Raw genomic sequence first — 23,294 nt, 5'->3', positions numbered from 1 at the left:
GGGTAGACCTCTATTTAAACCCTCACGTGACTATAGCTCGTCCACTAGGGTCGCCTAGGGGTTTAAAGGCTTGATGCGTGTGCTAAATGCATCCTACAATAATAATGCAATGAATGAAAATTGGTAATGAAAGGAAACAATCGGTTTATAAATGTCATAAGTAAATTCTGATTACCGAAATCGGGTTATAAACATGTCACGTTATCCGATTATAGACGTGCTCTGTTAATTCGTAAACACCAATCCAGAATCGGTTTACAAGTGAATGAACGTAAACCGATTTTGGGTACTGTTTATGGAAAAAAACTAAATGTTTGATGTTTTGATGAACTCTCTAACATTAGTTAATCTCACATCCAAAACAAAATTAACCCCTAATATGATTAATTAGTGTTAATTATTCAGGGGTAAAATAGATAGTTAGGTAATTATTTTGATAAGGAGTGATGTGTAGGTGATTTCTAATGAAATTCTTTGTCATCTAGCTATAGTCCCATTAAGTGGTATACGCCCTATTTAACCAGGCAAATAAATATGAAAAATGTTTGATTTTGATCATTTTGGGTGAATTTTAGAGAGACCCCAAGTTATAATATATATTTTGCACTTTTTGTTGCAGGATGTACCAATTACAAAACAATTAAGTAGAATGTATACTTGAATTTTATGGTGTTATGTATCACAGTACGTCAAATATAAGATTTCTGAATTCTTAGCCATCTAAATTTGGTGCTTTGGCCTCTCTAACGCAACTTCATGTTGCAAACCGTAATTCTGATTCTTTTGCTTAAAGTACGATTGTTGAAGTAAACCTAGACTGTGCACTTGAACTTCTATTTTGGCAGGGATTTCATATTTTTTATACAGCGTTGTATAGACTATTCTCAGTACGGGAGATCCAGCAGACACCATAAGGCGTAGCAAATTCGGCTTTGATGACGTTTTTGACATCGGTTTTTAAAACATATCGCATCAAACGATTCAAACCCAAATCAAGAAAAGAAAAACAAGTAATAAAGATAAGAAAAGAAATTAAAGACGGGTGCATACGGTGTGTCAATGTTAAGAAAAAACTTACTCGTTACGGACTAGACTATCATATTTCAGATCTATTCTTAAAAATAAATACATCTCAATACACACAAGTCATATATTTTTGTCTTTTTTGTGACTTGGACGACCACATCAGCAGCTGGCTGTCTACGACCGTTGTTTAAATAGCTAGGTTGAGTTCTATCGAATCTATTCAAGATGAGGTTCTGCGCAGTAGCATGGTCTGGGAGCGCTGGAATGGCTCCGTTCACAGTTGTACAAATAGCCCCACAAGCATTAGCCAGTTGTAGAGCATTCTTGAGTTTGAATTCGCTCTCCAGAACTGAAGAATCTCTGGCAGCAGATCTAAGGAATGAACCAATAAATGCATCACCAGCTCCAGTAGTATCCACTGTTCTCACCGAGAACCCTTCCACAGTTCCTTTGAAGTTCTTGGTGAAATATCTGCAACCCTTCTCCCCATCAGTTACCAATAGCAACTTCAAACCGTCGAACCAAAGTGACAAAACATTCTTCTCATCTGATGCATCCCCTTGGGTTAAGAACTCTACCTCCTCGTCGCTAACCTTGATAACGTCTGCACTAGTCCAGATGCTCTTGATACCTTGACGACAAGCTTCAGCAGAAGGCCACGGAGCCAACCTTACATTAGGATCATAAGAAAGTAAAGCACCCGCTTATCTAGCAGCTTTCGTTGCAGCCATGTGTGCTGAACGACAAGGTTCAGTGATCAAGCTAATAGAACCATAGTGAAAGATTTTAGCTTGTTGGATCAAACCCATGTTAACCTCAGATTCTTTCAACATCATGTCTGCACTAGGATTTCTGTAAAACATAAACTCTCTTTCTCCATTATTTTTCAGCGTAACGAAAGCAAGAGCAGTTCTTGCATCCTTATCAAAGCATACACCTTCAGTGTTCACATCATTCTTCTTCAAGACATCAACCAACATGTGTCCAAATTCATCATCTCCAAACTTGCCGATGAAAGCAGAAGAACCAACAAGCTTAGCAATGGCGCAAGCGACATTGGCAGGCGCACCACCAGGAGCCTTGACAAAACCAGCTGATTCAGCTAGAGATACACCAGAAACATCTGGCACAAAATCAATTAACATCTCACCGAAACACACAACGTCTGACGATGACTTCAACATATTTCTAGTTAGCTTCTTCAGAGAATTTGATGACCTGAGACTGAGATATATAATAGAATAGCTAGAGAGAAAAGACTAGAACTAAGAGAAAGGATTAGAAAAGCTTTAGAGAATGGTATGATAGCTGAGGATGGGGTTATGGTGAGTATTTATACTGATAGAACGGATACGAGTAACGAGTTGTAAAAGAATTAGGATCAGTATCCGGTTATGACTATCATTTGGTAATCCTTCTTTTGATGAGATTCTAGAATTTGCTAATAAAGCTAAAGGAAATTCGCCAATTTAGGAATCTTAGGGTTCTGTTACGGTAGTGGTCTACTAATGAAGAGTCTAAGCAGTCATCTAATGATGATAAGGTCTCGCTAGGGCCGTGCAAGGGTGCAAGCCATGCGCACGAGCCCCTGTTCTCCGTTGGGGTGAATTAACGCGTGCACCTAAAACGCGGGCTTTCTATCATTTTTGTAAGGGCTCACATCTTCTATCTTGCCGGGTATACGCCTGATTCGTGAAGCTGTGGACAAAAACATTGTCTGGTTAGTCTGGTAGGAGGTGGCAGGTCTACCAGACAAAGTATTGCAGGCTTGTTGGGGGTTCCTAATTCAGCAAGGAATAATTTTCCTTCTCGGATGTCATCTGATGCTACCAATGGTACTTCTCAAGTCTATGAAACCCAAAACTTCTGTTAGGCGATATGGCATGACAGCTAGGCATCGTTTTATTGGCTTTCCTAAAACTCTATGTCCTATGTGGCGCTCTATTTTTCTACCATCCGGGAAGATGAATGTAGAGACGCCACATCAGCATAAATTGATTGACTAGATATCTATCTAGAGTAGAGACGCTAAGATAAGATAGTTGTTTTTGTAGAGAGAAGGGCGAGGACGAAGAAGGAGAGACGAAAACCCTAGATTTGGTATCGATCAAAAAGCTCAGGCCAAAATCATCTGATTAAGTTGTTAGGTCTCTTCTGATGCCGATGAATCCACTAAATAGTCGCTTTGACTGCGATTTTGAGGATATGCCTCTTAAGGAGGTTCAACCAGGTGATCGTACCATGTTCACCCCTATAGATGGTACTCCTCTTCTGTAATATGTATGGGTTGATGACGTCTTAGTACCAGAGAATCTTTTGAATGTGTATCAGCGGACACTACACATTCACGGGCCCATCTTCACACCATTAACTCAATTCCCAGAAGAACTGAAGGATTATCCTGACTCCTTAATTAAGTTTAAGGCACATATACTCGGAAACATCTTGGGGGTCATTTATGGCCTGCATAAATTCCGACACCTACCCGAGGAGGACGCAGCACGCCAACTAGACCGCATGGCTGAGATCCTTGATAAAGCAGAGATCGTGATTACGCTCTGAGTTAGATTTTAGCAGGAGTCAACATCATACTCTATTGTTGGCTAGAGCAAGAGCAGCAGCATAGACTGTACCTGAAAACCATCCTAAAGCGTGGAGCATCGCGTTCTTGCTAACCGCATCGGACCAAGAGTATCAGTTCCATGTTTCTTTAAACCAAGTAGCACAAAGTTATACGGCCCTATAAAGGAGCTAATCTCTGAAGAAAATCCGCGTGTATACAGAGATGCAACGTTTAAAGAGTACAACCTTCATTTCCGTTCTATTGGGATTGGTGGTGAATCTGCCTTAAACTATTTCAAGGTGTGAAGCTGCTTGTTAAACTGTTCCTTATGCAATCCAAACGAGATTCAGTAGTTAAACAATCTAAGGGAATGGACTAGTAAGGGTATTTTCTTCTGATTATGGAAGGTAATTTTTTATTTTTAAATAAATAAATTTGGATGCACCTTGAGGCTGAAAAGGAATTCGATTTATAAACTAATTTGGTTTGATGATATCCCATCTTTTTCCTCCTGAACAATCTTTTTTGTTCTTCATTTTTCTTTTTTCTCTTTTGCATAGTGAAAACTTCCGCGGTCTTCTACGTGAATGTTTTTGTAAGTAAAAACAATATACGCACTTCCAATTATTCCTGTGAAACTAATTATCTAGTGATTACTTTAGTAATAAGTAATTAGTTATGCTGCATGTTTTTTTCCAGCTATTTCAATTGGCTACGGTTGTGTGAGAATATTGATGAACTAGTATATATGAGTTCGGTATGAACTTAATTATATAAGTATTTCATTAATATATCATTGAACCATATAATAGAATAAAATGGCAGTGTCTTGTACTTGCATTTGAATTGTAGTTGTATCTGTAATGTTGTACTTGTTTGGTCCTATTACAACTTCAGGGGTAGAGTAAAAGATTTGCATGTTGAATGTTTGGAAAGTACGTAAGAAATGCGCAGCTTAACCAAGGTCCAAAGTTACAAACAAAATACTGATTATGCTGTTGTTTCACTATTCTAACGACCCCATTTTAGTCCCTTACGAAAATACTCTTCTAGTGTTAGACAAGACATTAAATTAGGATTTGAGATGAGTTGAACAATAAAGAAGCATGAACCAAAAAATTGCACGAACCAAAATACTCTTCTAGGGTTTTGTCAAACTAACCCAAAAATTGCAGAATTTAGGCGATGATCAGATTCTAACTCATTAAAATGAAGAAGTGGGTTACGATGTGATGAAATTAAGTGAAAGGTTTGGGTTATTGGTGAGACTGAAAACTTGCAAAAGAAGATGAGAGCTATCAAGAAAATAGATAGTATTTGGAAGGTAAATTTATTAAATTACTGCTGAAATGGTGCAATTGGAGAAGGTTCAACATAGACTTTCAGAGTTAAAAGTGTGACAATGAAGTTGTTAAATCTGAGAATTGTAGTCTCCCTTGCTATGCTAATGTGAGCAAGGGATATTTATGGGACATGGTGAAAAATGGTAATTGAAGATTATCAATGAAAAATCTTTGTGAATCTTTGATCATTTTGATTGACACAGAGTAGCATAGTTGGATAATATCTTTTGGCCATTGCTCATTTGCTCTTCAGTCACTTGTTGTATTTTCTTGGTCAGGTATGAAGAGGATATCAGTCAATCAGTGCATCAGAAGTTTTACAATTACTTCCTTTATTTTGGGTCTTCACGGTTCAAAGAACTTTTTGGCGTCACTATACACTTTGGAGGCAACCCTGACGTCCTTTTTAATGGCTTGGAGGAAAAAAAAAATTTGCCACCGCCAACATTTTATGCAACAGAAAATTTATCTCGTTTTTTGTTTGACATTTTTCTTGTCACCAGATGGAGGTATCGAAAAGCTTTGCATATTACTTATAAACAATGAAAGAGTCAAAATTCAGGAAAAAAAAAACACAAATTTACTAGCAAAAGAAAATCATTGCACTAAATGAGAAAGACCAACGCGAAACAATGTGTCAAAATCCAAATATCGGCCCTAAAAAGAGAAGTGCAAAATTTACTTGGCTAAATTGGGGTCTTTGGTGATTAATTGGGGCCTATGGATTTTTTTCATCCACCCCATAGAGAATGATAAGGGGTGTTTAAGTTTGATGAAAAACCATTTTATCCACTATGAAATTTCAATACTACTAATTTATCCTTATTAAATCCTAACAAAAAAAAAACTAAATCAAATCAAAATCATTTCCATTTCTATTTCCATTAAAACTAAGAATTCAAAATCAAATGAAAACATTATCGATAATCACCAAATTCACTAAAATAGGTAATTTTTCGTTTTAACTCAAATCATATACTTTTCTATTAACCCAATCCCCTAGAGTAGGTTTCAATATCATGTAATCACTCAAACAGTCCAATATTTTTAAATCAAAGTTTTTTGGGTTTATAACAATCGCTCTACGTCAATGCACTTGTAAACCGATTTTATTTACAAACGGTTGTTGTTTATGCCCACAAAGACCGATTGTCCTGGATGGAATTCTGGTTGGAGGAAATTGAACCTGAATCGGTTTACGTTAATGCCCACATAACCCGATTCTGGTATGGAATTTTTCTGTGTATTTTTTTTTTTAGAATCGGATTACATGATCATTTTTATAAACCGATTCCTGTTATGCAATGTCAGGAATCGGTTTTTATATATATATCGTGTAAACAGATTCTGGTTAACCAAAAAAAAATTTAGTTAATACTCGATGTATGAAATCATACTCGGTTCATTTCGATTACAAATGAAAATGAAAACTAAATGATTTTACCAAATTTTAAAATGAGTATAACTTTGTACTCGAATTTAAAATGAGTACAGCTTCTTAAACGATTTGAAACCGAGTATGAAGTCATACTCATTCTTAACTCGGGTATAGAATGAATTTTAATTTTATTTGATGTTTAACAACACATAATTCACAGATAAAAAAAATACCCACAATCGGTTTATGTTCATGCCCATATAAACCGATTCTGGATAATCATATGATTTTCATGTCTGTACAAGCCGATTCTGGGTAGAAGCAAGTTATGTATGTTTTTGAGGTTATAATCGGTTGATATTAATGACAAGATATACCAATTATGAGTTGGTTTTCTTAAAAAAATTTCAAATTTTCAAATTTTTTCATGTTCAAATGATTCATTAACACAAATTAATTTCACATCTAACAAGATATTTTAACACTAATCACCCGAATTAAGCACTAATTTATCAGGGGTAAATTAGTCATTTAAAAAATAATTAGTTAAGTGATTTCTATGAATTACTTCTTAGTGACCCTATTTTGTCATGTAGCTATAGGCCCCAATTAAGTGGCATAGGCCCCAATTTAGCCGGACTATTTATTAGCCTTTAAGTTCTTGTTATTTATGATGCACCTGTAATCATGCCAACCAATGTAGTTAATATCGGATACCGGTTCATCTCGGCCGGGACCGATACACTGGTACGAATTTATATCGGAGATATTATCGTTGAAATATCGGTATAATATCGGTTCTAGATTTAGAGACTATAATTTTATATTAAACATTTCCTCCACACATTTTCGGATAAGATATAATAGATAACATCAATTTTATCAAAAAAAACAAAAGAGTAACTTTAGTAACTTGTTTCGAGAGCTACATGCACCTCTACTACCACCTGGAAGACTTTCTTCGCCAAAATTACCCTTAAACTTTATAAAAAACGACCAATATCGTCTCATATCGGGAAATGTAGGAAAATTTCGTATCGACCGATACGGCCGATATTTGACCGAAACGGCCGATATTCGACCGATACGACCGATATTATCGGGCGAATATCGTATCCCCGATATCCTTCTTATCGTATCGTTCTGGGCCGGTATCCGAAATATCCCCGATATATCGGCCGATACGGCCGATATTGACTACATTGATGCCAACCTTTAAGATCTTGTTATTCTTGTTTAACTCTCTTCTACTTCATTTGCAAGTGCAAGTGTCGACTCTTGCAACTAAATTAAGTCTTTCTTTTAATGGTTCAACGTTATACCTGAGGTCTTTCTATCATACTCGGTTCATTTCTTTTAATTCTGGTTTAGATAGTACCGGCCCTCTTTTTAATAATATTCTTTGGTTCAGGGAATTGGGACTATGATTCCCAAGCTAGTAAGTGGATTAGAGGGCCTCCTTATACTATAAATACAACTCCCACCCCGCCACTCCTTCCATCACTAGTACTACAACCCTTTCTCCTCCCTATCTAAATTAAATGGAAACTTGGAAAACTGGCCCATATTTCGATCTCCCGTTGGAAAAATGCCGTGGAAAAAATGCCGTGGAAAAAATGCCCCATAGTCACTTTTTCCATCCAACTGCAGTTAAAGGATCAAACAAGGCACACGAGTGAGTTATACGTGTGAGTTAGAGAACGAAATTACCCTTTCAGCCGGATATTGGCAAAGTAGTGGGGTAGTTGATGATGGTCGGTATCAGATAGGGGAGATTATTACCAAATAGGGCTTACCAATTTTATAAATGACCTCAGATAGGCACACAGTGCGCAGACACCAAAATTTGATGGACGGCTACAAATATTGGGATGCGTTAATTAGATATCTCATACCTGCCCGATCTTTCTCTTTTGTTACCTCTGTGTCCAGTCACCAGATTGTGACACGTCGGGTAGGAAAACTGAACGGCTTAGGATGAGCAATTATGAGTAATATAAATGAAAAATGAACAATTCCAAGTTAAGAAAAAAAAGTAACATAAACGAAAAGCATTTTCACTTCTCAAAATAACAACATACCCACTAAAAGCTGTCTCTGAAAAGAGACAAATCAACATCACTACCACCGTCAAAAAACCATCACAGGTGAAACACCCAAAACATTGTCAAATGTGCAGGCCTAACAAACACCATAATCCACAAACTCCACTACCTGAACCTGCAGTAAAATTCTGCTTCACCTTTATATTGCCAATGGAAATCTTTGCTTCCTTCTTCTTCTTTGTTCCAGCAGCAGTTGAAGTAGACGTTGCAGTCTTCTTTGTAGCATCAGTTGAAGTAGATGCTTCATATTTCTTCCTAATCCTCTTTGGAACTCCAGCTTTCTCAAAAAACTGACTCACCATCAACCTGATACTTTGTTCTTGCTCCTTTGTTCTTAGGATTATACCCAAATTATCCACCTTTACAAGTAGATCTGTTTTGATTAGGTCCACCACATTTAGTACAACATCTAGGCTTTTTCGGTGAGTTCGTCTCTGTCCAAGACCTCTTCCTATTTAAAATACAGTTTCTTTCCCTCATGCACACTAAAGAATGTCACAAGGCAAACGCATATAGGTAAAATGTTGCCTACTTAAGATCTCAATGCATTTAATTTTAATTGTGCGTTAGCTTGAATTAACTTTCGTAGAATCAATTTCTCAATTCAGTAGTTATATAAGAAATGTAATAATTTGCATTTAAAAGAAAACTTTTCCTGTTATTTGAAAATAATACATGAGCTAAATTTGAATAGTACTTTGCTATCAATTCAATCAAACCCAATGTAACATGCCCTTAATGGTGGTCGAAACGGGAATACCGACGGTCTACTTTAAGGGACAAAATTACAGAAACAGTAGGTTGCTGTGATCAGAAAGGATTATATTAAATCCACGAAAGTTAAAAGGAAGTGAGGTTTTAAATTAAGTATAATTTAAGGGATTATACTAAACAAAGTTGTACAACATAGTGTAAACTTTAACCATGAAAATTAGTTGTACATTTGAGTACTCATAAAATGAAGTCATACAACAATCGATTAGATAAACTTACATTTACACTGTGTCACTCACTGTTGTGTTGTTGTAATTGTATCATAAAAAATACTCAAGGTTGCGACCACCGTGTCTCGTTTCTCATGGCTTTGTCTTCAAGAAATAAACACCAACCTTTAACCAATTATTCTCTATAACAACGTCTCACTGCAACCATAAGTTTTAATCTCTGGATCGACCACCGTCTCTGATTTCTGCAACTGTAACCTCATTACAGACTTTGTTACGAAGAGAAGATAAAAATATAGCGAGGAAAAGGTTAGATCGGGAATTTCGGCACCTGACGATATCTCATCAGAGGAGATATTGACCAGTCAATCTCACGATATTGACCGTTTGGATGGAAAAAGTGATTGCGGGGCATTTTCCAATAACTTATTTTTCATGGGGCATTTTTCCAACTGGAAATTTTCCCAACTGGACATCGAAATATCGGACGTTTTTCCAAATTAAAATCATATTTCTAACTAGTTCTCAAAGTTTTAAATCTATTTTCAATGATCCAACCAAAATTCAGATAAACCCTATCTCTTCTACAAACCAACTCTTTTCCCCATTACTTCATTCTAACTAAATTCTCCGTCTGTTAATGCAGCAGCAAGGTCTTAATTGATTGGTTTTGTAAACTTAGTAGAGGCGGTGACAATGATTTACTCATCAGAATCAATTATCATCATCATTACTTAATATTGACTACAACAAGAATATAGGATTTTGACAACATACGGAGAATGCCAACGAGGAGCGCATCAATTACTTGGGGTTTTTTTCAATTGTCAAATCATGGAATCCCTCTAACCATGACTAAAGAAGTGATTGAAGGAGCTCGTAGATTTCATGAAGATGATATAGAGGTGAAAAAACGATTCTTCATGGAAGACCGCAGTGCAAAAGAAAGTGCAATACGGCAACATTCTTGACCTTTACAAAGGAAAATCTGCTGATTGGAGGGATACCTTTCGATGTCAGTTTTTACCATTCTTCTGCAAGATCACATTGGTGGACCGCAAATTCGTCACCAAAACCATTATTAGTATTGGCAAGAGTAAAGGGGTGGACCATCGCGTTCTTGCTAACCACATCGGACCAAGAGTATCAGTTCCATGCATGCTTCTTTAAACCAAGTAGTACAAATCTCTGAAGAAAATCCGCGTACATGTATACAGATACTACCTTCATTTCTTTTCTATAGGGATTGTTGGTGATTCTGCCTTAAAGTATTTGTGAAGCTACTTGTTAAACTGTCCCTATGAGATTTTTTTCAAGAATCCAACGGAGTTGACTAGTGAGGGTATTTTTCTTTTAATTATGGAAGGTAATTTTTAAAAATAAAAATAAAATTGGACGCACCTTGAGGCTGAAAAGGAATTCGATTTATAATGTAATTTGGTTTGATGATATGTGTTGTATGTCTCTAGTTTGCCCATTCCCATATTTTACCTCCTGAGCAATCTTTTTTTTCTTTTCATTTTTTTCTTTCTTTTCCATCCATTATTTGGGTTGTCAATGTCAAATTATTGGCAAGGCAGTGCCATAACCCATAAGCATCATTTTTCCTTGATACTTTCATTGTTGATACTAAAGCTCAATAGAAAACGAACCGAAAAGAAAATCCCCGCAGAGGGAACCAGGAAAACTAAAAGAAATCCATAAGGCCATGTATCTTACAGTGGCTATCATCTTAAATCCACTCGGCACTGTAAATAAGAAGAGAACATACTTGCCAGAGTTACATGAACGTGGCGTATTTCTTGTTATCAAAGAACGTACCTACACCAACTTCAGGTCAGCCCAACGGATTTTTGAGGTGGCGATCTCCTACTTGAGTGGAAAAGAATCGGTTACTCCATCATTACCTCAGAGACCTCATTATGCTCCCCTCTCATCAGAGTATGAACGTTGTGCTCGTGATGGAATTAAAATGGGACTAGAGTTTGGTCGGTGTTCTCGTGCTCATATGATAACTAGTGATTGAATTTTCTGTATCACTCAGAAATTTTTTGAGAAGCAGTTGTCTCTATTTGAAGGTTTTGGTTACAATGTCACAAAGCTAAGGGAGATTTTGGATGCATATGAATTTGTTGCTAAATCATATAAAATGATGACAGATGATGTCTTTCTTTGGCCATTGCTTTTATGGGTTAATTTTTTTGTGTATATTCAGTGCATCACAAACTTTAATTACAATTTCTTCTTTCATTTTGGGTCTTGACTGTTCAAACAGACAATATTTTGGCTGCAGTACACACTTGGAAAGCAACAGTGGCCTCCTTCATAATGTTCAAGCACAATTTCCTATTCGAGACACATAACATTTTTTTGCCACCACCACTGATTTCATGCAACAGAAAGTTTGTTTCTTTTTTGTTTGACTTTTACTCCTCATCAGTCGGATGCATCAAAAAGCTTTCCATATTACTTATGTGAAGCAACGAATCAAAAAAAATAATAATAATAATAATAATAATTATTATTATTATTATTAGCAAAAACAGTTATTGCACTTAATGTGAAAGACGAATGCAGAACAAAGAGTCAAATTCCAAATATTGGCACTTGAAAGCAAAGAAGAGAAGTGCAAAATTAATGATGCACCTGAAATCATATTCGGTATTTACTCTGATACAGCTTGAACCACTTCATTTTCTTTCTTTTTTTCTTATAGCTAGGAAATGCGATTGTAGCACATTTCAGCGAGGCAACTTTACTATTATATCGGCCGATACTGAACCACTTCATGTCTTTTTTTCTTATACTCTGATATAGCTTGAACCACTTCATGTCTTGTATCGGCCGATACTGTACCTAATGAATACGTTTCAATCATAAACCTCTGATTATTACATAGGGCACTGTTTCAATCAAATACGTTTTTTGATACATGACATTGACTGCATTTTTTGGCGACTTTTATACTCAAGAGTCATGATGAGTGAACCACTCTCTTTAAAGAAGAGGAATAGCTTAACTAACAAGCTACTAAGGTACCGGTTAGTAGATGCCAGCCTAATAAAGGTACGGCTGCTAAACAGACCATGCATGTTAGGACCGCGACATTATGTTTGGGATTTCGCCAAAATTTTAGGTGAGAAATTATTATGCGATAACAACAAAATGGTTGGCTCACATAAAAATGTTCAAATTTTGTCTCAAGAAAAGAAAAGAAGAAAGCTATGCATGTTCCTGTTGGCCATGTACCTTTTTTTGCTTTTGCTTAGAAATTGTTGTACTAACTCTCACAAAATTCCGATGTTAAAAATTAGTGGTCTTGCCTGCATACATAGTAATCACACCCCTACGCTATCCTAATACATGGAATATCAAAAAATATTGGTCTTGCCTACTGCCTAGCCTGTATTTATGGAACTCATTCCCAAACGCTCGTGCTTCCGTTCATATTCCTGCTCCTGTTTCTCAATAATACATGTTAATTGGGAATCTGTTTGTCAATAATACATGTTAAGTTGAAGCAAACATTGTTAAAGTAAATGTACGTATTGCAATATAAAGTCAGATAAAAATGGCAAAACAACAAAACTGCAAAGAGATGCGCATCTTCAATCTTTGTAAAAGTAATCTCATTTCGCGGGTTAGATGTTCTCGTTCAGATTTGTACTTTGCAGATCTAATATTTGTAAAAATAACTCTGACGATTGATTTGACTTGTCAGTGACATCTTCCTCGTATAGTAGGAGATTTTCTGTTTCAAGATTTACTTTGTATATTTCGTCCAACCTAATTTAACCAAGTATAGAGTAAGATTTATATACTTACATTTTGTCTTTTCTCTTTCCATTGACAGGTTTCCAACTATGGAAAGAGAATCTTCTGTCAATTCGTATCCTCCACGTCCCCCACGTTTTTTTGTAACCGCTCACAGCCGGTTTCACTTCTTCCACCACTATGATGACCCATTATTGCCGGTAAGCAACTGCCTTAGTATAAATATCCCGTCTCTCTCCTTTTCTCATTATTTCTCATTCTTTTATTCTTTCTCCCTTTCTGCTGCTGATGTTGTTCTTGGATTTCCTTTCCCCCAATTTCTTTGTTAAAATCTTTTGTTTTCTTGATCATTGAAACTCTTCAATCTTCTAAAAAATGGCTCCTAAAAAGATTCCTCCCCCTACCGTGTCCAGTATCTTCGAGGATTTTAAAGCTGATATTGAGAAGCAGGGGTTATATTTAGCTCCAGCAGTTGATTCCTATGTTTCTCCTCCCATCACCGCGGATAAGTCCATGGAGTTCAACTACCGATGGATTCAATCTGAAACTCGGACTCCCAACAGAATGATTATCATTGCAGGTCAACTGCCAGTCGGTCTTACTTTTCCCTCAAGCTCCAACGAGGTGTTTTCCAGTCAAGTGGGAACGCTATTCGTATCGCGAATGAGTTCGTTTAGCGATCGAATAGTGGTCCCTCTCAGATTCCTCTGATAGCGAAGGAATTTGATCCGGTAGATTAAGATACAGACTCCTTTGTGGCGAATTACATCGACAAAACCCTGTCTACGAGGAAATACCAAGAGTGGGGTGTTAAGCTTACTCGGAAACCTATGGATGACCCTTCTGAAGCCCTTCTTCAAGATGTCGAACCTTTTGGCAATGCAAGGAATGACTGTCTTCGCTTTTCAAATGAAGAAGATACGATGATGTTCCCTTTGATTGCTGAGGGTCCTGCGGTCTGGGGTTTTGATGAAAATGGTAAAGCTCGCACTGGTCCTCTTCCTGAGCATATTTATCTTGCAGCTCATGAGCCTGGGAGGTTCCAATGGTCCGAAATGCCAGCTGGGGTAAGTCTGGTTCTCTTTTTTATTTGTTTGTTTCTCATATGTTGTACTTTTAACTTTGTTTCCTTCATCACAGTATACTCTTCCTCCTTCCGGTTTGCTTAAAGACCGCACGAGGAAGAAATCTTCTGCTGATTCTCCTGCCTCTGAACAGGTGTACCTTTAATTACGGTCCTCCGCTTTCCTTCTTCTCTTGATTTTATCACCCTCTAACTTTTCACTTCACAGGAGGATGAACCAGTGGGTCCTCCGGCTGCTGCAGTGTCTACTCGTAGTCAAAAGAAGCGAGATCATCCTGATATCCCTTCTCTTGTTGATAAAGTACTTCATCTTCTTCGTAAATTATTTTTTTTTATTTTTTTTAAAAGCTTCGTGGTTGACGCCCTTTTCTAAGTTCGTGTGGTGCAGGACGGTTCCCCTAGTTCTCCTTCTGCTAAGGATCATCCCAAGCGCCAACGTAAGGTCTTAAACTTGGATGCCTTGACACAAGTCAAGAGTCCTTCTGCAGTTACGGGTCGATCTACTCCTCCTCCTAAGCATCAACCAGCGGAGCCTCCCCGCGAAGTCACTCCTCCTCAGTCAACATCAAGATCGAGGCTTTTTTACTCTATTCTCACTGTCGTTGTGGACGATCCACCAGAGAAATCGTCCAAAGACAAGGAGGATAAGGAGAAGAAGCGGGTCTATGAAGTGGAAGATCCTGATTATGTTCCCGATATGGACTTCTTAAAGCAGATCTTCATCACAACTCGTGGGAATGCTTCTCTTAGGTCTCCTGCTGCCGAATATCTGGCTTCCTTTAGCTCCGATACTTTCCTTGCCGAGGATCAGTCTTATATAATGAACGCCTCGTTAAACCTCTTTCTTGAACAACATGCATCTATAATGGGACTGGTGTATTCCGAAAATTTTCTTCTATGGTATTTCGTGAATCTCCCTTTGATTTGTTTCTGATGGGTCCTCTTTATTTCGTAAGAGTTTAACCGCCATATGGCTCAGCTGGTGGAGACTAGAGTGTATCGTGAACAGTTGGTGAAGTCTGGTGCTCGTATTTGCGAGCTTGAGAAGTTACTTTACGAAGAGAAGAAGCACTCGTCTAAGCAAGAGAAGAAATCTGATGAACTTCGCAGTAAGTCCTCCTCTCGCGTGTGTTTAGTTCTTGCCTTAACTCTATTTTTATTGTATTTTGTTTTACTTCTCGTCAAGCTCGATATATGAAACGTCAAATGGATGCTTCTGAGGCGACGGACCAGCTTGAAGACTCCGGTTTGGAAATTTTAAACCTTACATCCCAGATCAATAGCTATGTGACTGAAAATGAGATTTTAAGTGAGAAGGTCGAAACTTTGTTTCTTCAATCAGATTGCTTAACCACTGAATCTTTGTAATAGACAATATATTATATTTAGAGATGATATATTTAGAGATATTTAGTTACCATAATATTCTGCGAGAATACCAGATTTTCTGTAATACTCAAACTCTATTTATATGAGTTTATGGAATAATAATAATTAAGGATTGATTAACCTCCGACATGGTATCACGAGGCCAACCTCGATCCATCTTCTTCTTTCTCTAAATTACCAATAATCATCCATGGCAAGTGACAAAAAATCCTTACATCCGGCTTTCGCCGTTTCTAACATCAAAGTTTTGATTCCTTTTACTCTAGATATCAAACAAGATGAATATTCTTCATGGGTTTTCCTTTTCCAACTTCATCTACAAGCACACAACCTCCTTTTTCTTATTGACGATTCCGCTCCACCACCAGATCTTGATGCTGCCACCATACTACAACTTGATGCCCTCTGCCGTCAATGGATGTTCTCCACCATGGCCAAAGATTTGATGCTTACAGTTCTCAAAACTGGTAAAACTGCGAAAGAGTTATGGAATCATCTTAAAAATCTTTTCCAAGACAACAAAGGAAGTCGTGCCGCTAACCTAGAAAGTAAGTTCGTGAATCTAAGATTTGTTGATTGTAACAATGTTGATGATTATTGTGATAAGCTACAGGCACTTTCGAATCGACTAAGTGATCTTGATTTTCCAATGGATGAGAAACGTTTGGTTATACAACTTGTCAATGGACTTCCGGAGGAATAAAATATTGTTGCCTCCTTCATCCAACAATCGATGCCATCTTTTGACACTGCTCGATCTCAATTACGCACTGAGGAGATTCGCCGTGAACAGCAATCAAACTACAGCTCCCATACTGCCCTTGCGGCTGCCAACAACCAGCGTTCACCTGCTACTTCTTCTTCCGTCACCAGCAGTTTTCACTCAGCGTCTGCCCACCAGCGTTCCGAGCCCAGTTCCCTGATGGGCCACCAAGCTGCCCTTCTGCCAACTCCACCAGGCCCAAGACGTCACCCTACTGCACCCAACTGGGCTCCCCAATGGACGTCTCCCCCAAGCCCATACCCTGCTGTACCTTACTGGAGTCAGCAGCATCATCTCTCTGGTCGTGGCCGAGGTCGTCAGTTCCGTGGGCGTGGCCGTGGTGGCGGACGCACCTTCTCAGCTGCCCGTTCACCACAAGCTTACGTCACTCCTACAACGGAATACCTTCAACCATCGGATATTGCCGAAGCATATAGCTCCATGAGCATTCGAGCGCCTGATGATGACTTCTACATGGACACTGGCGCAACATCACACATCACCTCGGATCCAGGTACTTTACATAATGTTTTTCCTTCGAGCAATGTGCGGTCTATCTTTGTGGGTAATGGCATCAGCATTCTGGTAACTGCTAGTGGCTCTAGGTTCATAGATCTTCCATCTCACACCCTTCATCTCAAAAATACTCTTGTCGTTCCTTCCATCATCAAAAACTTAATCTCTGTTTTTCATATTAGTTGAATTTTCATCTCCATAAGGAAAACGAGGGTTTGAGAGTTGAGTTACACTACTTCGCGAAATCTTCACTCTTCGTCATTGGCTCAGATCAAACGATTAGAAGAAGACAAAACTCGCATAATTAAGAGGAATGACAAGTCCGAAGTTGATCTTCGCAAATCTCGCAACGAGATTACTGATTTAAAGTCCGAGAATGACAAGTTGAAAAATGAAATGGCTTCCCTCTTATCTCGCTTAGAGAGGCTTCAAGGTAAGAAGAAAGATACGGTATGAGTTACGAGCTAAATAAGTAACTCGTAAATCCTCCCAAGAGTGATAAGCTCGTCATTAATCATCCTGATGAAGATAAATCCGTTTCTGGTCATGGCGAAGGGTGGGATAACTCATATCATGAACTTTGCATCCAACTTGAAGCCGCGAAATTCGAGATTTCTAAACTCGAACATCTAAATGATGACGTTCAAAAAACCTTGGGATCTGTTATTTCGCAGAAGAAAGGTAGTTCTAGGTGTTGCGGATGGCTTCGCTTAGTATTGCATTTTATTTGCTATGTTTCTTACTCGTCTTTTTATCTTTGCAAAATTTGAGGAGCGCTTTAAAAACCAAGTTCTTCATTTATCTCGTCAGAAGGATGAGCTTTCTAAGGAGGTTTCCAATCTTAAGGAGGAAATCATGTATCTGAATGAAGATTTTGTTAACATGGAGAGGGATGCCGCTAAGGTCTCGAATCTTACTCGCAAAAAAGCCCAAGCTGCCAAGGTTCATCTCTTCAATGATATCTGTGACTCTCGTGGGATTCCTCGCGTGCCTTTGGATCTCGAAGTGTTTTCTGATGATGAGCCTACTATGAGAAGAAAGCTCCTTCTGATGAGGATGAAGATGATGAGGAGACGGATAAATTTTTGATGTGGGCGTTCTTTGATGGGGGCATGAGGGACAAATCAAGAGTTGACATGTGTTTTTCATATTAATTGATTCCAACAAATTTTGTTTCCAAAAAAACAAGACAAGTTTATTTTTTGAGAAAATATTGGTTATCTTAATTGCTTATATTTTATCTTTGATATTTTTGGAAGAAAAATTAGTTGAATCAATTAATATGAAAAACACATGTCAACTCTTGATTTGTCCCTCATGCCCCCATCAAAAAACGCCCACATCAAAAATTTATCCATGAGGAGACTGAGTCTGACGAAGAAGCTAAGATTGAGAAACCTAAGGGTAAAGCTCCCTTGATCACTGAGACTTCTAATACTCCTTCCTCCTCTTTGAATCTCTTTGGCGGTGATACTGGCAACATAGAAGTGGTGACCACTGGAGCTAATGCTAACAATTCTGAACAACAAGCCAAAGAATCTGGTGGTGGTGATGGAGAGACATGAACTAAAGGTGCAGGTGGTGACGACCTCGAGGAAGAAGCCATCAAAGTCGATCCTATTCAACAATTTCCTCCACAATCTTGATTTCACTGCTCTCTCTAGTCCTTTATTTCAAATATTACGTCTCTCTTAACACTTTTCGAACTGGGCACTCCCAAGCTTGGGGAATAAAGAATTTAGAAGACAGTATATTTGTTTTCACAACTGTGAAGTATTTCTTATTCCATTCAATGCTATATATAGTTACAATTATAGTAGGGTTTACAATGAATCAGGATAATCAAAGACTAAGTATGCTAACTAAGTAAATTACAAATCTGGAAGACCAAGACTTATTGTTGCAGTGCTACAGAGTAGGATGACCAGAAGATATTGTTACATAGTTGGTGGTACGAATATATGACACGTATATCGTTAATACCCCCCTCAAGTTGGAACAGGAGAGATAGAACGAATGCCCAACTTGCCAACCAGATGCTGGAATTGACGCACTCCTAATGGCTTGGTGAATATGTCGGAAAATTTACCTACTGATGGAAGATGTTTGGGCAGAATCAAACCACTGAGAAATTTCTCACGGAAAAAATAGCAGTCTATTTCAATGTGTTTAGTTCTTTCATGAAAGACAGGATTTTGAGCAATATGAATTGCCGCCTGACTATCACATGAGACAATAATAGGGAGTGTACATGGAATATGCAAGTCCCTGAAAAGATATTTTAGCCATTGTAGTTCAGCTGTTAAATTCGCAAGAGCACGATACTCGGCTTCAGCTGATGACCGAGAAACTATTGGATGCTTCTTGGATTTCCATGAAATAGGACTATCACCTATTGTAACGAAATAACCAGTAGTGGAACGTCGAGTCATGGGATACCCTGCACAATTAGAGTCAACGTATCCTCTGAGAAGCAGAGAACTAGAAGAAGACAAGAATATGCCATGGCCAATTGTGCCTTTTAATTATCTTAGCACATGATGAGCAGCATCAAGATGTGTTGTATGAGGATGTTGCATAAATTGACTCAGATAATTCACAGCATATGTGATATCTGGTCGTGTTACTGTAAGGTACAGTAGACGTCCAATTAATCGACGGTAAATAGAAGGATCAGGAAAATCTTTGCCATCTTCAGCACGTAATTTCAAATGTGCATCCATAGGAAATGATGAAACTCGTGCACCTGTGAGACCAGAGTCTTTTAGTATATCCAATGTATACTTTCGTTGACATAGAAAAATCCCCTTTGGAGATCTAGAAACTTCTATGCCTAAAGAATACTGCAATTTACCCAAGTCTTTGATGGAGAAATAGGATGCAAGTCGTGATTTAAGAGAGGTAACGAAATCATTATCAGTATCAGTTATGATGATATCATCCACATATACAAGAAAAAAATTGAAATATTTCCTTGATGATATGTGAAGAGAGAATTATCACACAGAGATTTATGAAAAGCTCAGATAATAAGACAGAAGAAAGCTATGCAAACCATTGTCTTGAGGCTTGCTTAAGGCCATATAAAGATTTGTTAAGCTTAAGAACTTTAGGCTCACCTGTTTGTCCTAAACCAGGAGGAAGCTTCATGTATATTTATTCTTCAAAATCACCCTGAAAGAATGCGTTATTGACATCAAGTTGATGTAAGGCCAACCATTGATAGCTGCAACATATAACAATAATCGCATGGTGACTAATTTCGCAACAGGTGCAAAAGTATCACAAAAATCAATTCCTTCTTGCTGAGTATAACCCTTAGCAACAAGACGAGCTTTGTATCTCTCTAGAATTCCATCTGCATTGAATTTGATTATAAAAACCTACTTACAACCTATAGATGTCTTTCCTGGTGGTAAATCAACCAAAATCCAAGTATTATTGGCTTCAAGAGCGAGGATTTATTTGGCCATAGTTGTTCTCCATTTGGAACATAGTTTAGCTTGAGAGTAAGATTTTGGTTCTTCACAAAGAACAATTGCAGCTAAAAAAACTTTATGAGCTGGTGTAAATTTGTCAAAGGACAAATAATCGGTCATAGGATAGGCTGAAGTTGTGTTACATTTGGGAAGCGTACATTGATAATCTTTCAGATATTATGGTTGATTTCTAGTTCGAGTGGGTCATGAGTTTTGCACGGCTGGAGCCAAAACTGTCTCAGGAGAAGGAGATGACTCATAAACAGTTTTATGAGATGAAACTGTGGGAGATCGAGATGGATCATACTCAGTAGATGAAGCTGTAGTATCGGCTATAGGATTTCGTGTAGAGTTCGTATATTTAGCAGGGCTAGATGTGGATTAAGAAATAGGTGAAAGATTAGCGGGACTAGAGCTTTCAGTTGCTGCCGTAAAACAAGATGTGAGTTGTTGCAGTGTCACATTAATAGGCTCAGGACTAGAGTTATCTTGTGGTGCAGTGTCACATGGTGTAGACATACGGGAAGGAGGTGACTGTGCATAGTTATCAGTCTGAGAAGGAGTTAAAATTGAATCATAATAAGCATATTCAGATGATGGAATAGACTTAGGAGATGACAGAATGGAAGAATGATTCTCATTAGAAAAAGGAAACATTATTTCATAGAAAACAACATCCCTAGAAGTATATATGAGTTTTTTTTCAAGATCATAAACCTTGTAACCTTTCTGACCATAAGGATACCCAACAAAAACATATGGTTTAGCACGCATATCAAATTTGTGAGATGGACGTGTGTTTCGGCCAAAACATAGACAACCAAAAACTCGCAAATTAGAATAGTCCGGTATTGTGTATAGTAGCATCCCATGAGGAGTTTTATGAGACAAAACAGGAGTAGGAATTTTATTTATCAAATATGCTGCAGTTGGGATAAACTCACCCCAAAAACGTAATGGGATATTTGATTGAAAACGGAGAGCTCTAGCAACATTCATTAAATGCCCGTGTTTACGTTCAACAACGCTGTTCTTTGTGGCGCGTAGACACAACTCTTCTGATGAGGTATTCCGTTATGATGAAACCAGGATTGAAGTTCATTAGACTTGAACTCTAAACCATTATCAGAACGAAATGTTTAGAGTTGTGGAATGAGCATGGGGCTTATGCCGGATGATATGGTTGCAATTTTATGACCATATTGTTTGATTGCAAAGTTAAAAATATATTGTAAGCATTTGAGAGTCTCAGATTTGATGTGCATCAAGTAAACCCAAGTACAACGAGAATAATCATCCACTAGTGTGAGAAAATATTTCACACCAGTGTGAGAGGAAATTGAGAAAGGCCCCCAAATATCAGCATGAACAAGTTGAAAAGCATGTGATGATAAGGATGTACTTTTATTATATTTCAATCTGGTTTTTTTAGCCAGGGGACAAACAGTACATGAATGATTCAATTTGGAATCAATATAAGCAAAATTTCGAGCTAAAAAACGAAAACAATCCTCATTGGGATGGCCTAAACGGCAATGCCACATATCCATTGGTTGTTTATTTGCATTTAAAGAAAAAATAGAAGGGCGGAAGATAAAATGGTAGTGGCCATCAATCTTTCTACTCCATCCAATCTCCTTGTTCATTTGTAGGTTCTGCGAAATTGGCAGATGGTTTTATGTCTCCATTGGCTGGATCGAGCAAAGAAAGTATGCGAGCATATTGTTCAGCAGTGATGGATGGTGCAATAGGAACATGAACAACAACAGAAGCCAAAGCACGAGAATATGACCTGGACGTATCCTTTGGATAACTAACCAATTTCCAACATATTAGCCGTGTATGACCATGCTTGTTGCAGTGGTCACAAAATGGTTGCTGGCATTTTTTATTGCTGCTGCTGGCACCATTGTTGGTGCTTGGAAATGATCGATTGCTTCTAGGGTCATGGCGGCTTACATTCAAAGCTGTAGAGTCCACATTGTGCACCACCAAGGAATTGAGTACCTGTTGTTCTTCTTCCTGACGAATAAGATTGTATAACTTTGCAGTAGAAGGCAATGGCTCAGTGACAAGGAGCTGACTTCTCAAGTTGGAGACCCTGAAAAAATTCCATTGCACGATCTTGATCGTTTTGTTCAATATGAGACTTACCTGCGTGCCAGATACATTGTGTGGGAGGACGGAAAGAATCCAACTGATCCCAAAGAGTTTTCAGCTAAGTGAAATACTGATCAACAATATTGTCTTCTTGCTTCAGATTAGAGATTGCTTGCTTGATGGCATACATATTGGTTGCATTAGATTGTGCAAAGCGACTCTTCAAATTCATCCACATCTCATGTGCAGTGTCGAAAGACATGATGCTGCGGCCAATCTCTGGTTCACAAGAGTTCCAGACCCAGCTGCCAACAAGATCATCACAGCGCTTCCAATAAGGAATATCTGCTGATTTCGTTGGTTTGTTGATTTTACCATCTATATATCATGTCTTGGCTTTAGCACTTAAATCTTTGCGCATCCCTCGTACCTAAGTGCCATAGTTTTCACCTGAAAGAACTGGTTGATAAAGAACAGTGGTGGGATTTTCAGCTGGATGTACGTAGTAAAGACTATCTGGTTGAAGATGTGGGTTTTCATCAGCAACTCTCTTTCCATTCTCTGAGTTTTCTGAAGTTTTGGATGGTGAAGTGATATCACCGTCTACCATTGTTTGAAGAATTGGATGTTTGTAGGGTGGAGGATTTAACCTAAGATGATTTTAGGGTTTCGGATCTAACCTAGCACGATGTTACCATAAAGAATTTAGAAGACAGTGTATTTGTTTTCACAACTGTGAAGTATTTGTTATTCCATTCAATGCTATACATAGTTACAATTACAGTAGGGTTTACAATGAATCGGGATAATCAAAGACTAAGTAAGCTAAC

The 23,294-nt window shown here is 38.0% G+C and overlaps 3 protein-coding genes and 1 pseudogene across 9 annotated transcripts; 2 read left to right on the top strand and 2 right to left on the bottom strand.

Annotated features, from left to right (window-relative positions):
* Positions 1 to 1,115: 1,115 nt before the first annotated feature.
* LOC113359075 lies at positions 1,116 to 2,210 on the bottom strand (annotated as a pseudogene).
* Positions 2,211 to 13,389: 11,179 nt separating this feature from the next.
* On the top strand, positions 13,390 to 18,045 carry LOC113355415. Of its 7 annotated transcripts, none has more exons than XR_003362442.1 (6): positions 13,390 to 14,200; positions 14,274 to 14,351; positions 14,426 to 14,518; positions 14,606 to 15,326; positions 15,873 to 16,883; positions 17,696 to 18,045. XR_003362442.1 is itself a non-coding variant. In XM_026598272.1 (4 exons), the coding sequence occupies exons 1-4, from the start codon at positions 13,964 to 13,966 to the stop codon at positions 15,149 to 15,151; spliced, it is 954 nt and encodes a 317-aa protein (XP_026454057.1). In that variant the 5' UTR covers positions 13,390 to 13,963; the 3' UTR covers positions 15,152 to 15,730. The 7 variants fall into 7 exon arrangements, 1 of the variants encoding a protein (XP_026454057.1); XR_003362439.1 differs by having other exon boundaries at positions 17,068 to 18,045; XR_003362441.1 differs by having other exon boundaries at positions 15,873 to 17,566.
* Positions 15,797 to 16,309, top strand: LOC113359074. The gene has a single exon (XM_026602766.1). It carries the CDS (start codon positions 15,797 to 15,799, stop codon positions 16,307 to 16,309), a length of 513 nt encoding a protein of 170 aa, XP_026458551.1.
* Positions 18,046 to 21,984: 3,939 nt separating the features above from the next.
* On the bottom strand, positions 21,985 to 23,074 carry LOC113359073. The gene is made up of 3 exons (XM_026602764.1): positions 22,915 to 23,074; positions 22,596 to 22,842; positions 21,985 to 22,465 (listed from the first exon to the last, which is right to left on the bottom strand). The coding sequence occupies exons 1-3, from the start codon at positions 23,072 to 23,074 to the stop codon at positions 21,985 to 21,987; spliced, it is 888 nt and encodes a 295-aa protein (XP_026458549.1).
* Between the last annotated feature and the right edge of the window lie 220 nt (positions 23,075 to 23,294).

Source organism: Papaver somniferum, chromosome 3, assembly GCF_003573695.1.
Source record: "Papaver somniferum cultivar HN1 chromosome 3, ASM357369v1, whole genome shotgun sequence".
NCBI classification, from domain to species: domain Eukaryota; kingdom Viridiplantae; phylum Streptophyta; class Magnoliopsida; order Ranunculales; family Papaveraceae; genus Papaver; species Papaver somniferum.
Note: the sequence above shows the minus strand (reverse complement) of the source record. Positions and strands in the feature narration are given on the sequence as shown.

What these genes read in the sequence shown, in the direction of transcription:
- LOC113355415 (XM_026598272.1), top strand. Translation starts at nt 13,964, where the DNA reads ATGGATGACCCTTCTGAAGCCCTTCTTCAAGATGTCGAACCTTTTGGC. An exon ending in ATTCTCCTGCCTCTGAACAG is followed by an intron (nt 14,352 to 14,425) that starts GTGTACCTTTAA and finishes TTCACTTCACAG; the next exon opens with GAGGATGAACCAGTGGGTCC. An exon ending in TCCCTTCTCTTGTTGATAAA is followed by an intron (nt 14,519 to 14,605) that starts GTACTTCATCTT and finishes CGTGTGGTGCAG; the next exon opens with GACGGTTCCCCTAGTTCTCC.
- LOC113359074 (XM_026602766.1), top strand. Translation starts at nt 15,797, where the DNA reads ATGGCAAGTGACAAAAAATCCTTACATCCGGCTTTCGCCGTTTCTAAC.
- LOC113359073 (XM_026602764.1), bottom strand. Translation starts at nt 23,074, where the DNA reads ATGGTAGACGGTGATATCACTTCACCATCCAAAACTTCAGAAAACTCA. An exon ending in TTATCAACCAGTTCTTTCAG is followed by an intron (nt 22,843 to 22,914) that starts GTGAAAACTATG and finishes CATGATATATAG; the next exon opens with ATGGTAAAATCAACAAACCA. An exon ending in GAAGACAATATTGTTGATCA is followed by an intron (nt 22,466 to 22,595) that starts GTATTTCACTTA and finishes GAATTTTTTCAG; the next exon opens with GGTCTCCAACTTGAGAAGTC.